This window comes from Columba livia, chromosome 5, assembly GCF_036013475.1.
Source record: "Columba livia isolate bColLiv1 breed racing homer chromosome 5, bColLiv1.pat.W.v2, whole genome shotgun sequence".
Taxonomy (NCBI): Eukaryota; Metazoa; Chordata; class Aves; order Columbiformes; family Columbidae; genus Columba; species Columba livia.
In genome coordinates this window covers 63,224,458-63,240,262 of record NC_088606.1, presented here as the reverse complement: position 1 = coordinate 63,240,262, position 15,805 = coordinate 63,224,458, and the positions used below count along the sequence as shown (strand labels likewise).

Genomic DNA, 15,805 nt, shown 5'->3' with positions numbered 1-15,805 from the left:
TGTTAGCACAGGGAACCTGCTCTTCTTTGTGCTTCTGTGGGTTTGGGCACTGAGATCCTTCAGCAAATTTAGGCTCAGGCATCACCTACATAAACCCAGAGGAAACTCTTCCAAGTCTGCTATGGCACTACAGGGCTGCTGTCTTGGGCTTTCCAGCATCCCAGCAGGACAGTCCTTAGGGAAAAGCTGGTTTTTTCAGCTGGCACAGGTTCTGGGAGCATAAAACCCAGTGGGATTAAAGAACTAGAACGGACTGATTTGTGAGACCAAACATGGTGTTCAGAGTCTCTGAACTCCAGCAGCAAGGCCAGGCCTTTCTCATCCCAAGCAACCAAGCTGGAAGAGCTGTAATATTTCCTAAGCCTGAATAAACCCACAAACTTTGTTCAATCCAGCTTCCTTCCATCAAAGCAAATCATATGTCTTTGCTGCTTTACTATAAACACAGGGACGGGCAGGGAGTGCTCCTGCAGCTCTGCAGAGCACCCCATGCACCCTGGTTCAAGGGCAGTGGTAGCAAACAGCTCTGCTGGAGCTCCAGGCTGAGTCGTGGACACAAGCCTTACCAGCGTCCATCGCATCCTCTCAGAAGGGCCCGCAGAATCACCAAGTCATCTCAAATGCCATTTCCTAAGCCACCCGATTCCAAATAAAAGTCATAAATTGCAGCAGGAGGTATAAAATCCCTATCGATATTCTGCACCAGCCTCAGGTATGGGAGAATAACGCAGTGTTAGGGCTGCTGAATGAGTGCTCTGTATGCACCCAGTCATTAAAAACCCGTGGAACAGTCAACTGTGACTGCACAAAAATAAATATAGAGCTGACTGTAAATAGTATCCCTTCACCTGCTTCTTCAAGTAGAATTTTATAAGAATGTTTGTTAAAGGGAATAATATATATATATTTTTTTTTAACAGGAAGATTTTGGTATATTTCAATTGAAACCATATGCTTGGTCTTATGCTGCTCAAATACAAAGTCAGTTTAGTTTTAAATTTAATACACTGTTAAAAACACCTAAATAAAAATATGAGTGAATGTGTTAGGATACAAAAAGGACATTTTCCAACCCCTGAAAAAACACATCTGGGAATACAAGTGAAGTTTACTATAGAAGTGTGTTTTGTTTTACTCTTTATTTGCTACATTGGGAAAGGTATGAGTGAAAGGAGATTAAACCAGTGAAGTCCTAGATTTCTTTTTTATTATTTTCATTTTCTATCTTCTTTCACTTCCATCTGCAAAAACTATACTGTTATAAATATTTCAGCTTTATCTGGGGCAGAGAATATGAAGGCTAAACCACTGCAGAGACACGTTTATTAAAACTATGTGCAGTTGGTCAGCCTGAACTTGCAGGCGCCCACCCTAAATTCATGAGAAGGGACTTAAAAGGATTGGTGAGAAGAGGAAATCTGATGTATAATATGTGTCAGGATCTAGCTTTGGTTCAAGAATTCATCCCTGATCTTAATACATAAAATTGTATGTGCAAATGAGAAAAATGCCATCCTTATAAAGGTGGCAAAACTGGAGATTATATAGCGTAAAACCTACTTAAATTGTTCATGAACTGAGCTAGGGAATAGTCCTGGTGAAACTCAGCTTTCATAAAATTCAGATGTTTTCGAGACCCTGCCTCAAATGAATACATTAAATCACAGGACTGAAAATCCTGAGCAACTGTATCAATGGATTAATCCCATTGGAAATTACATCAGCATTTCCCCACCAAACTCTCTTAGATTTCTTCCTAGGCTTTATTCAAATTATTTTCCAATCCTGCCTAAGCCAAACACATCAGGTTTTAAGCTTTTTCTACTTTTTTTTGAAAGCAAGAGAGAAGGAAAGAGAAGTTATGTGGGTTTTTTTTAATGTCCTGAAATAAATCTTATTTTACTCCTAACAGGTTAGAGGCAAGGAGAATATGTTATCATGAATAATTAGTGAACTATGTTTCTGTAACATCTGCAAAGTGTATGTTTCCACATACAGCCTTTTCACGTTCACATAGAGCATTAAATATAACACAGAAAGGACTGAAAATCAAATCAACATTTTAAAAGCACGATACACTGTCTCTGTAACAAACCACACTGACAGTAATGGGAAAACTTCTCCATGTGCTGGCCAATGATGATGCTTTTTAAAGTGTTTTCATTTCCACCAAGGAAGTGTTATTATTTCCACTTCAGGAACCTTGCTGAAGAAATACTAGCAATATCCCTTTTGGGGTTTGAGGTTTTTCATCAAGACGACAGAAACTGCACTAGTATAATACCAGTAAATATTCATCCCTCTTAATCTTTCTTTTAACCTCTTCCCTTCTTAAGAAGGAGTCAGATGCATCACCTCTCTCTTAAAAAATAACCTGAGCACATCCTCAATTTTCTGCTTTAAGCAAATTATATCTTTATAAAGTAAACCGGCACCCACTACAGAGAGGGGCTGTGGTAAAATCTCTTTCTATATTTTTCTGCCAAGGTTGAGCTCATTTTGGTGTTGGCTAAAGTTGAAGTAGATTCAGTACTAATTGCATATTCTTCTGAGACAACCAGCCTGACAGACTCTTTCTATTGTTGTATTCACGCCCAGCTTCATACCCGATACTTCCTATAGCTACTTGTGCTTTTTGCATTCAGTTTTCTGTGTTGCTTATCCAAGAAGTGCCAGTGCTAAAGGTCTCAGAGAACTTTACACCCAGACACAGCTGTGGCTTCAGCCTGAAATCTGTGAAGAAGAAAAGGTTTATCAAGATGTGTCAGCATTAAACATACGCTAACAACGAAGTTGTTTTCTCTACAAAGCTCTATGTGAGAAATCTCTTGTTCAGCTGTTCCAATCCTGAATTCAACGCACCTTTCTGAGAAATTCAAAATTTCAGTGTAACCACAGATAAGCATGTTTGTCCTGGAACATTCAGTACAGTTCAGTATATTCATTCCTAATCTCTGTTGTATTCCAAAGTTATACTGAATGAGTATTAAGTGTTTTGTAAAAGTTTCATTTGACAGATCTTTTTTTTTTATTCTGCAGAATTTCTGACATATTTTATGGCAATTTTCCCACAAAAAACTGTCAGTACTCTTTTATGGGTTATTTCATGCCCACCGAACTTGATACCATCTGAGCGTTTAGTACTACACCCTACAATTAGAAATTACACACACATACTTGTTAGTCTCATGTTTAAACAAGGTATCTTTATGTAAAGCTATAGAACAGCTCACAGCAGGAAAACAGGCGCCAGCAGTCAGAAAACATTTATACCCTAGAGCCTGTAGGGCCTTTAGGACCATATAACATATATCTGTTCTCCAAATTAATGACTATTTACATCTGAAACATTCTGATGCTGCAACATTTACCATCATCTGCGACAGAAATAGCGAGCACGTGCAAACCAAGCACCGAAGATGAAGCATTGCTTGCAGAGAAAGATTATGCAAGCACGGCCTGAAATCCAACGCCAAGTTGCATATTTGCCATCAGTTTATAGGCAATTTCTGAACAAAACTGGAGGCTGATTTTGGTGCTGTTGCATAAGAGGTTACGCAGAGTTCTTTATAGTACTATAATCCTGATGCCGTTCAGTGGGAAAACAATGGCTTTACCAAGGCAGAGTATATCGTGCCAAGTATTTGTAAAAAAGACCGTATCGGTATGCTGCTTTATTTTTGTTTCCAGTACTTTTTCCTCGTTTTATGCAAAAGGAATTTTTAAATGCTTGAGCAGGCACGCAGGGTGAAATACTGTCATGGTGAAATCAATGGGCCTTTTGACAATGCCGGGATATCAATGGGGGCCTTCATGGGAGCATGCCGCAAGGAGCAGCTGGTTCTTGGATGCATCCCAAAAGCTCCCCAGATATCTGATCTCATACAACTACCCCTATGGGTTCCCAGCAGAAAATGCAATGTTCAGCAGAAAATGGCTCGCTCTCCTCCCTGGTTCTCTCCACCCTGTGTTTCTGGTATTTCTGAGGAATTCCCTTCTGTCCTCCTTTGGTTTTATTTCCCTCTGTGCCTCCCACACATTGGCAGAAATTACTTTTGAGAACTCAGTGTTGACACTGATTTTTATGTTGTTGTTTCAGTCATCGCTGTGATGTTCCTGCTGCTGTTAACTGTGTGATGAAAATGTCTGACACTTCAACCTAGGTCTTCATGCATGAAGGTAATTGTCGCTTTTCATGTTTGTCTTTCAAAAAAAAAAAAATCTGATTTTTATTTGTATGCATCTGGTTTTATGGACATATTATATTATCTCGATTCAGTCTTAAGCCTTTTTTCTTTTAAATGTGATTTTTAGAATGAATAATGGCTGCTCATGCACCATACTGTCAGTGTGAGCCTACATCTTTTCCATTGTTTCAGGCTTTTCAGTTAAAACTTAGGATTCTGTTGCATTGTAATCCTGAACCATACAGGTGTTGCCTTGATCAGGCTGTTGTGCAGCCTTCAGCAAGTGCTAAAAGCTTTTACCAAAGCTTTGCCCACTGAGTCACTAAGGCTGCAGATGCTGTATTACAGACTTCCTTCAAAAGCAGACATTCCAAATGGGTCACTTGGGGAGAGACTATTTTGATGCAAAATTTAAATAAAACTTGGATAACGCATGTTGGATTGAAAACAGCAGTGGCTGGGAGTGCGCGGCTGCAGCAGGGAGCAATAGACACCTCTAAAAGTCCTAAAGTATGAAGAGACAGATAAAAAATATATTCTAAGACTGAGTTTTTTACCCACTGTGGCACTGGTGAGAGCATAACCATGCTGACAAAGCTATAGCCGAGTGATTTACACTGCGGTACCTCCATGAAGAGACCTCAAAAGTGGAGTCCACCACAACCCAAGTATCAGCCAAACCAGTCAACTGGCAGTAACACTAGCTGGGCTGGAAAGTTACGTAGATAAAGTACTATGGCTGGCAAAGATTGGGAACCAAATGAAATATTAGGTGAAACAAGAGCATCCTGGGAATAAAATTGTTTGAAAGAGCCCCTGTTGGCAAACACAGACCAAGGACAAATGCCAAGCAGACTGAGTTGAATAAGCTTTAAACCTTTTATAGAAAGCTGAGGCACAAAAGCTCAGCTTAATCCAGACTATTTATATGAGTGTTTTCTGAACTTAATTACAAATTTAAAATGCTTCCAAATGTGTGGAGTGTTTCTGTTTGGATAGCTTGTCTGGCCTGGGTTCTCAGCAGTGCAAAAGAGGTTGCCTGGACTCTGCAAACATTGCTCACCTTGAGGTGTATGTGTGCATGCTCTTCACTGACTCCAGGGCTTGGGAAGCCCACTTAGAGCAATTCAGAAAATGAAGGGTTTAGATACTACCCTTGCTGTCTCTGGGTTAGGATTGTGTTGGTTGGCTGGCCAGTTGGTTTATTTTTTGCTCTTGTTTCTTGGCATTTGTTAGCCTTATGACCTTCTCCGCTTATGTAAAGCACTTCAGTAGGCTCTAAAGTCAATAGTCAGGAATGCTGATAGCACAGGTTATCGGTAAGTATTAAAGGCCACACTGCCAGTGATAACTTGAAGCAAGTGTGCCCCAAAACAGGATAGCTTGTGATTATAGCGTGATGTTGCTGTGAGGGAAGGAGCTCAAGACTCTGTGTTTGAAATGTAGGTGTCTAAGTCATCACGGTGTAAGAAATGGTAGAGGCAAAGTCCCTTGAGCCCCATAAGACTCTAATCTACAATGCCCAGCATAGTAGTGAAAAAAGCAGAGACATGACATAAGCAGCTGGCCTGTTTCCCAATCAAGTTAACTGTAAGCATCATAGTTATTTACAACATGCAGAAAATATCAGGATGATAGTTAAAATATTTACATTAAAGAGGCGACATAAATATTTCTGCACACAAAGCCCTCACAAACAGCAGTGGGAGTTTTAACTCTGGATGACTGCAGGATTTGGTATAATCTCCACTAGCTGGTGATTTTTTTCCATGAAAGAGGAAAGATGACGCGAAAGGAACCAGTAAACTTTACAGACCATTTCTTTTTGTGATCTCACCTTGATTTAACAATTCAAAAACAGTAAAGACAGATTTATACTAGTTACGGGCAAGGTTTGACCCCGCTGTAATCCAGCTGCTGGGTTCATGCAGAATATTGTTTCATGGAAGAGAAATGCTTACAGTTGTACATAGTCAGCCCCATAAGATGAACTTGTATTTGGATTTTCCTCAGATGCATCTGACGTTTTATTTAAGAACAGGTTTTGCATTCTATTTCCCCGTCTTTACCCTCTCAAGGTTTATTGCATTACACCGTTATACTTGAACCCCCATCTTTATTCTTTTCAATTAAAAGGCAGAGACTGTGTGTTTGCAGCTTTGCTATGTCCTGCTGTCCCGCACCCTGTGTTTGCTGAGGGGCACGTGGAGCTGTTGTGAAAATTAAGACTATTAGCAAAGTAGTGGTTTCTAATAGAGAAGAAGAAAAAAAAAAAGAGAAAAACTGACCAATCCCCGGGTTGGGGATTTTTTGTTTGTTGGGGCAGAAAGGTGTGTTTCTCCCTCCCCGCTCTGTACACCCCCCCCGGGGGGCGATGCCCGGGGGCGGTGGCCGATGCCCGGGGCGGGGGGCGGCCCAGCCCTGCCCTGCCCTGCCCGGGGGCCGCTTCCTCCTCCGCGGGGGCTGCGCGGCTTTTAAAGGCGGTGCTCCCACAGCCGGCCCCAGAGCGCCGCCAGTCCTCCGCGCCGGCGTCCGCGCTACCCAAGCCGACCCAACCCGTAGCGGAGCCGGCCCTGCCCGCGGGGCGGCAGCGGCGGGGAGCGGGAGGAGCCCCATGGGGGGTAGACGGGGCGGCCGGGGGCAGCGCGGCGCCGGCCGCCCCTAAGGCTGCCCGCAGCATGCCGGCAGCGCTGCTCCTGCTGTGGCTGGGCTGCCTCTGCAGCCTCTGCCGCGGGTACTTCGAGGGCCCGCTGTACCCCGAGATGTCCAACGGGACCCTGCACCACTACTTCGTCCCCGACGGGGACTACGAGGAGAACGACGACCCTGAGCGCTGCCAGCTGCTGTTCAGGGTGAGCGAGCAGCGGCGGTGCGGGGCAGCGGCGGCGGGAGGCGGCGGGCTGAGCCTGCGGGAGGAGCTCACGGTGCTGGGCCGGCAGGTGGAGGACGCGGGCAGGGTCCTGGAAGGTATCGGCAAGAGCATCTCCTACGACCTGGACGGGGAGGAGAGCTACAGCTCGTACCTGCGCCGAGAGTCCGCCCAGATCAGCGACGCTTACTCCAGCTCGGACCGCTCGCTGAGCGAGCTAGAGGGCAAGTTCCGTCAGGGGCAGGAGCAGGGGGGCCGGGAGGAGGCCCGGCTGGGAGACAGCTTCCTGGGGCTGCTGCTGCACGCCCGGGCCCTGCTCCGGGAGACCCGGCACATCTCCAGCGGGCTGCGGGACAAGCACGACCTCCTGGCCCTCACCGTCCGCAGCCACGGTGCTCGCCTCAGCCGCCTCAAGAACGATTATCTCCGCGCCTGAGCCGGGACCGCCGCCCCGACGCGGGGCGAGGGGCTTCAGACGGCGCCGGCCGCCCCCCGGGAGGCGCCCTCGGGCCAGGGGTCTGGCTGGAAGCAGCACCTCCGTGTGCAAGTGCATCCTTCATCCTGGAAAAAACTTATTTATTGCATTTCACCTCCTAAACAAACTGTGTTTCTATAAACCTGGGGGTTAGAGGTACGATTAATATCCCATATTTTAAAAAATTACATTGTTTAGCTTTGGTTACAAAGTGAAGTAACTTCTCTCGTCTCTGATTCCCTGTCGTTGGTTTATATATCATCTTTTCTACTGCGGCTCACTGGCTGCAAGCGTGGATAAAGCGCAGTGCTCACCAGCTGTGTCTGGACTCACGTGTGGTACATTCTTAAATTGCTTTTGCTGTAACTCTCCTTCAGGGTGAAATCTTGGGCACTCTATTAATTTTCTTAAACTTTTGTAACGGTATGTATTCTACGCACGTAAACCATTGTTCTACTACGTAACTTGAAGCTGTGATTTCCATTTGTGTTTTGAAAGACGGGAACTATTCTGGCAGGATTTGTACTCTTCCAGGCTTGCTTATCTGTGACCCTAAGCTACCATAACCCCAAGAGCCAGCCAAAAAGGCTTATGTCAGAATCTGAGAACGCTGATGTGGATTTTTATAGTAAGAAGAAGGAGCCCTAGTGGTGATTGTAGCTTCAGATCCCAAATTGGAGAGCAGGGTTTCTTAAGAGCATGTTTCTAAAGTAGACAAAAAGGTTTTGTCTGTGCCAGCACAGTGACGTTTCTCATTGGTGCCTTTGTACTTTTGCTAGCTAAGCTATTAATAAAACTATTTGTGCTTCTAGACAATAGCAAAAGTGCCTAGTGGGAAAAAGATGGAGGTTTGTTTGGGTTTTGAGACTCAATGCAATTTGTCAGTTTGGGGTAATATGGCTACTAGGTTACAGATGCTGCAGGCGAATTCACTGTTGGGATGAAAAAAGTTCATATGTTGTTTTAATAAATATTTGAAAACAACGTTGAAGCACTTTTTTTTCTGTTATTGTTCTGTTTGAGACACTCTTAATTTAAAACATGCTGTTGTATTATGTCTTTTCAGCAAAAAATGGTGAGTATGTAGATCATGCCAAATGAAATAACTTGCCTTTTAGTAAAAACAAATAAAAATTTACAGGCTCAAGAGGTAAGCAAGTTTCATTAAAAGCAACAATACAGAAGGGCATGCAGGGTGGATTTTTTTGGAGTTTGTAAGCCCTTTTAAGAAACTAGCCACCTCGTAGCACTGGAAGAGAAGCTGTTTGGTGGATATTTGAGGTCAGATCTTGTTAACACTACTTGTGTTTGGTTATACTTTGGTCTGCAAACCATCCAGTTGGTAAGTTACTCAGAAGTGCAATGGGTCAACATAAGTCACCTGGGACCAGAGCGCTGAAGGCACTGGGAGATGTCAGGTGGAGGAACCTGCTTGCAAAGACCCTGGACCATCTGAGCAGCTCGTTTTTGCTAAAGACAGTGAGATGGCAGCTTCTAGCAGAATATTTGAGCTGCCAATTTACACCTTTAGATCACCAATGTCTTTGAAGATCTGCCTGAAAAAAAATTAAATATTATTTCAGTGGAACTACTACTCAGTGTTGTTTTCAAGTACGGTGTCAAGTGAGAAGTTACAACAGGTTCTATTTCTTAAAGATTAATTTACTTCTGATACTTTCCTTGCCACTAGGGTTAGATGTAGCAACATGGGAGCAAAAAAGGCCCTCTGGGCCATGTCTGCCCACTATCACAGCAAACTAAAGAGCATTTCTGGAATGGACCAAGCTCTAAAAATGCCAGATGGTTTCATTCACGTCCTTTCTGAATCTTACCCCTTTAGAAGCAGGTGCCAAAGATGTCATGTGGTTCCATTTGTACCCAGATGCTTTTTAAAAGGCGCTTTAGTCTCTGCTTACTCACTTTCCAAGTCATTGAGCATAATGAGCTGTAAACAACAGTAGAGAAACTAAAGCGGCAGACTATACTAGTGTTTTAGCCATATGAGAACAGTATGAAAATCCTAATAGAAAAATAGTAGTTGTGTAAAACACAGCTTCTGGGAAATGCTTAGAGCAGCTTGGCTCTTCTATTTGCAGTATCAAACTTTTAGTCAAATTCAAACTATCCCGAAGTACATGCATACAAAGAGGGTAGATGTTTGCAGAGCACTTTCTTTCAAAGCAGGAGATTACATGACCTATGGAGATTTACAGTATAACTCATTCTGCTCAATACACATCTGTAAGTTGTCATCTAATGAAACAAAACCATCGTTCTTCAAAATCCACACTAGTGTTTCATATGATAAATAAAAATATCATGATGAATATCTCGGTTGGTTTATGTTTCAACCAAATATAAACATTTTTGTACTTGAAACTGAAACAGAATCAGAATTCTCTGTAACATTGGATATAAAATGCTTTAAATGTTGTCTTTTAAAGAGAAAATGCATACATCTGAGTCTGGTCTGGGCATAAGTTCGTGTTTAGCAAAAAGGGTCAGTCTTATGTGGATTTTATGAAGCCAGCACAAAACTCTTTTAGGGCATTTCAGTCTAGTTGGTTTACATCATTTTGGCTGGTCTAAGCAAAGGTACGTATTAAGTGCATCCATTAAATGTGTCAATTTTGAGTCAGAGCTGATACATTAAATGGCCTTTATAAATCTGCAGTGCCTGCAAGAACTGAGTGTTCAGTGATATTCAGCAGTTTATAATTTGAAATTCAAAATAGGTTTCTTTTTATAAACTATGGAAACTATACTGCAGTTCTCTTTGCAGTCTTATAATTTTTGCTGCTTTTTCTTTTCTATCTGATAAAACTTATTACGTTAGAAGAGATGAAGATCCTGTGGTTTTATACAACCTATTTCAAATAGTGAAGGCCTTTTTACCATTGAAAACTGAGCAAGGATGTTTAAGTAAAGAGCTTAAAGATGATGATCCTAGCAGCTATATTGACACAATAGCTCCTCCTGTTGTGTTTAAATATTGCATTAATATTACATGATATAATTTTTTCTCTTTTTAATGCAGAGGATGGAGCTAAGATTAAGCTGACTCAGTCTTTCTTGTGGTGTTCTGGAGATTTTTCAAATAATGCATATTCTGAATTTATTGAAGAGTCGATGGCACTGAAGAACAGGTAACAACACTTTCTGAAAAACAAAATCAAGTAATGCGGCTGGAACAGTCATAGAGAGCTTACTCAATGCTTGATTTGTCTTTGATACTCAACCTGTGATTTAACTCATCAAATCAAAGCAAGGCACTAGGGGAGAAGCCTCCTCTCCTCTCCAGGTCGGTTAGTGTTTGAGGCAGCACTGTGCTGTGGACATTCCCGTGTCTATCGATATACACGTGGAGAGAAAGATGCTCAGAGTGCAAATGTGGTGCAAACTGTCCTGTCTCACAGCAGCGCTAATAAAATCTTGGACAAGGACAGGCTGTGCTTGCCTTGTGCCAAGTCAATGGCCTGGAATTCAGTGTAGCTGGTGATGCGAATTGTGGCTTTCTGAATTTCACCTTCCAAAGTTCTACAGGTTGAGAATAGACAAGTTGAGGGAAGCCTTTGAAAACATGGTAAAGCCTCTCAAAGAACCTGTGTGTGCCAAGCTGGGTCTGAAGTTGTTGTTCCTGAAGGCTGTCATGTTCTCAAATGCAGGTTGCCAAGATGTGTGTGTACCTGGGAAGCAAAAATTATACTCAGGCAATAGAAACAACCTGATGAGCTACAGAAAAAACATCAGCTCTGGTTACAATCTTTCCTTGAAAACTTTTATTTAGTGGAGAAATTCTGTTGGGTGCATCTGATGTTGTCGGTGTAGCTGTTTCTTTAGATAGGCTTCATGTTGCTTTACCAGCTTCTTGCTCATGCTCATGGGCTATCACTTTTGTGGTTGATAAAGTTTCCTACTAACACCGCAGAGTCATTGACTGAAATATAGTTGACAGCCACTATTCCTGAAGTAATCCTGTAAGTTCAAAATCTGGCATTTTTCTGTCTTATTTTAAAATGTACTTTTACTTACAGCCCATTGGGGAATTTATTTTATATTATTTTGAGGGTTTTTTTGGTGAGCCATTAGCAAAAACTGAATCATTTGTGGATCTGTATTTCACTCCTGGAGTATGCAAAACTGGCAAAAATACTGACTTTACTACATGCTTTTTCAAAAAGCTTTTATTAGAATATACACGTATAAAAAGACTGTAACTCTGTGCTTATTTTATTTTCTTCATAAAGTTGTCATCCTGCCTACAAGATCAGTTTACAACTGGAAAAGGCGGAACTTAATGACTAATTCTGTAACAAGAAAAACATATGGTCTCCATAATCATTACATTTTTAATGATGTGGCTTGGACATAGTCATTCATGGTTTGTAGAGCCATTTGCCCTTGAAAACGGCCTCAGCTTGGGGAGGTATCGCTGACGGTCTCCAACGTGCCATTAACATTCTTTCATAAGAAAAGACTGTACCAAGTGTGTCATATTTTCTCAGATGACAACCTTCCCTAGGCTGTGTGTGTGTCTCTTTTGAGTGTGTAGAAACTAACTGCATAATAGTAACTGTTCGTGTCTGAATTTTCCTTGGTGGGGCGGGGGGAAAGTCCTTGGAGAAGGCTGGCTTAGGGAGAGATTCATTGTCCAGCACTAGATATTGGCAAGTGCAGGATGACCAAAAAAGCTATATATACTTGCATAGTATTTTCCATATATTTTTTTCCACACTGCAAACATTTCAGTATGACTGGAATTACCAACATAATTTAGTGTTAGTGTGAATAGCAGAGACTTTACTATAGATAGACTGTCCAAATTGCAAGATGTTTTTTTTCTGTCTAGTTATCATCTTTTCTCAAAAATAACATGACCAAGGTTTTCAGTTTAGTGTTAGGTCCAAGACAATTAATTCAGTGGGTCTTCTGTCTTGGGTTTTCAGCTTTTTTAACTTAAATTTGTCTAAGAGCTTGTTATGCCCTTACCTGGGTCATGCTAAAGAATTCTTTCCCATACACTTTCTGTGTTATCAGATTTTTGGTTAATCAAGAGCAGCCAACTTTTCTTAAGAGCAGTCTTTGTCTTTTTTTATGAATATGAATTTGTTTCTAATTTAATGTGATTTAACTGAGATTTGTTTTAAAATGCAGAGTAATATGAGTGCATATGTTAAATATCTTGCAAATTATTTTTATGTTTTGATGCTTTCTTACGAAGTAATGTAGTTGACTCTGGGTTCTAAGAGAGGCCCAACAAAACACAAGCTAGTTCATAACTGGGTCAGCACAGAAGTCAGGATGCTATTAGGTACGTAATTTTAAATAATATCTTCCATATCCTCTAATTTCAGCGGAGTAACCCTAGGAAAAACTAAGTGAATGAACAACAGGTAAACCATGCTCAGCTTTTTTTCTTGATATGCGTGGAGAGGAATAAACCTGACCATGTACATCAAGAATGAACTGAAGTTCACCCTGTTCTCATTGACCCCAGAAGCTAATTTGCAACCAGGCCTAGTTTTTGTTTCAAACATTTATATTTCTGTGGCAATCAGGGATTTTTAAAAGCCAGGCATCCCCCTGTGCTACATATATATTGATTTATGTGTTCTATCCTAGTCGCGTCTCCGTTGTGTCTGCTTCTGCAACCATATGCAGGCTGCGTGGTATTCATTTACTCACATAGTCTTACTGAATTTAATATAAATTCCTCTACATTTTTAAGTTTGCTTCCTAAGGATGTTCTGCTTATGCTCTTTGTACATTAGTCTGTGACTTTAAATTTTCTAATGCCTTTTACCTGCTCATTGTTGCCAACCTTAAATTATTTTGGTAGTAGCTTACTGCTTAGCCTCTTAGTCACATGGAAACCTATGGCACAAACCCCACAGAATCGTATGTCCCTGTATGAGCGACAGTGAAGCCCAAAGTGAATCAACTAACTGATCTTGCCCTACAGGATTCAGCAAAATGACGTTGTGACAGTAAAAAAGGCACCTAAAGGTACTGTAAAATCAATAAGGTCCAGATGTGCATTCTGAGGCACTTCAGACATACCTTTTTTAAAATTCTGTCTTTTATACATACTCAGCAAATACAAGCACAACAGTAATGATTCATGTTTTGCTGTGTTACGTCATCTTGAAGGCACTTTGTTTTTATTTCCACTTGGATAGGAGACTTTTCCACTTGCGTATTATGTAACGCTCCTTATAAAAATAGAGACCAGCTCTTGCAAAAACTTTGGAGTGCTCCTGTTACCGAATGAGACTTAGGATCATTTCGATTCTCAGACCTTCCTTATTATGCTTGTGATACTTCAAAATGTTCCCCTTTGGCTTGAAAGAGCCCTCCATTCTTGATCTATGTACAGCTTTTCTTCCTAAGGTCTAAGCAAATTTCTTCTCGTCTTTTTTTTTTTTTTTCAGCCTGGCAGGGATTTCTACGTATGGTTATATACTTAGTTTAAGTTAATCATAGTTTAATTCATTAAAAATCTTTACATATATTATTTACATACAACTTTGTTTCTCCACACTTGAAACAAGTTGATTCGCTTGTTTCTCCCTTTAATGAGTAAAAATAAGAAATTAACTCTAAACGTATACAACATAAAATGTTTTCTTTCAGCCAGTATGTATTTCATAGGGTGTGCACTGGTTCGAAAAGAAAACAAAGCGGCAAAAATACTCAAGAAACCTTGTGTTAATGTCATAGGCTGCAAAGCCAACAGCATAAGAGTCAGGAAATGAAAAACTGTGGCTTCTCAAGCAACAATTTACGGTCAACACAGGCAGAAAGTTCACCCTGCCCTTTTCTAAGAGCTACTGCTCACAGATTAGCGATGGACACAAGGAATAAGGTATGTAAACTTTATAAAATATCTACAGGTACAGAGTTATCTGTTTGTTTTTTGGTTGTTTGTTAGTTTGTTTGTTTTCTGTAAGGAGGAACAATTAAAACTCTGGAATAAATAAATAAAGTGATTTGTAAATGATATATATGAAATGAACCCAATTATCTGCCAGACATCCAGTCTATCAAACCTTGAAAGTAATTTAGAATTTTCAAGCTCCTGGTTTCAAATAACATTGTTAAATGGGGAGAGGGAGTTGGTATAAGGAGGTATACATTAGTTACTTATTAAGAAATTTTTTAAAAGCCAGGAAGACAGCCATGATGACCAAGAATACGTGTGTTCCGTAGAGAAAATGGGAGAAAAAAGAATGTGAAAGGAAGGTGGAAAATGGACTTGGGACCTAATTTGAAAGCAACCAATTTCTACCACTCTTCCCTTAAAATAAAGTAATGCATCCAATTCCATGCATTACAGCACTGCTGTGGCATGTGAATATTGTTTTTTATTGAAGAGGTTGAATGATAACTACCAACAAAAATATTTAATTTCCTATAAGTCTCAGTCTTAGCCCTTTTTAACTGCCAAAATGCTTAGTCTCTAAACAGTCATTGAATATTTTCACTTCTGCATGTACTTGTTTCCATCCAACTAGCCAACTTTTCATCTCTGTGAATGCTTTACTGTCTGTGAAAAGTGTTGCTTAGGTGACATTTATGTTGAAGATTTTCCCTTTATTGGTTATATTGAGGCCCCAGGACTCTTCTGGGTGCTCTGCAGACCATGGTATGGTCACCAAGCACCCAGCGGAGCCAGCGCTTCTTGCATAGCTAGGAAAAAGCTTCCCATCTGGAGAAAAGTAACTATTTTGCTTTTCCTTTTCAGTTCAGCTCTTCTTTTTCATGTCAGTCACTCCACCAGCTTATGCATACTGAAGGAGCTGGGGATTCCAGTCCTGTACAACCTGAAAACTTGGAGACCAACGCGGGCCACTCCAGCCGAAAACTGGTATGTGCCATGTCCCACCCTTGTCTTCAGCTCCACAAGTCGTATTTCTGTCTGTTAGAACATCCATTTCTTCAACTGTAGGAAACACACTGTTCAAATAAATGCACCTCAATGTCTTTCTAGTAGCGAGAGGCCCAAAACTGAACACTGTATTTGAGGTGCAGCCTCACCAGTGCCAAGTACAGGGGGATGATTGCTGCCCTGATCCTGCTGGTTCTGAAACAAATCATGCACAGACAAGGGCCGCTCCATCTGAAACAGCACCAGATATTTTATGCTGCAACATAGGTTCTGTTTGGCCACAGTGCCACTAAATCTTGCCTGTAAATGCTGTCTTTCACATTCAGTGGTGTTTATTGTAGGCTATGTCTGGCACGTAAAGACCCCAGGGTTTTGGCTATTTTTTG

General features: G+C 41.3%; 1 protein-coding gene across 1 annotated transcript; it reads left to right on the top strand.

Moving 5' to 3' along the window:
* The first annotated feature begins 6,604 nt into the window (after positions 1-6,604).
* FIBIN (fin bud initiation factor homolog) lies at positions 6,605-8,515 on the top strand. The gene has a single exon (XM_005499395.3). It carries the CDS (start codon positions 6,866-6,868, stop codon positions 7,490-7,492), a length of 627 nt encoding a protein of 208 aa, XP_005499452.3. The 5' UTR covers positions 6,605-6,865; the 3' UTR covers positions 7,493-8,515.
* The last annotated feature ends 7,290 nt before the right edge of the window (positions 8,516-15,805 follow it).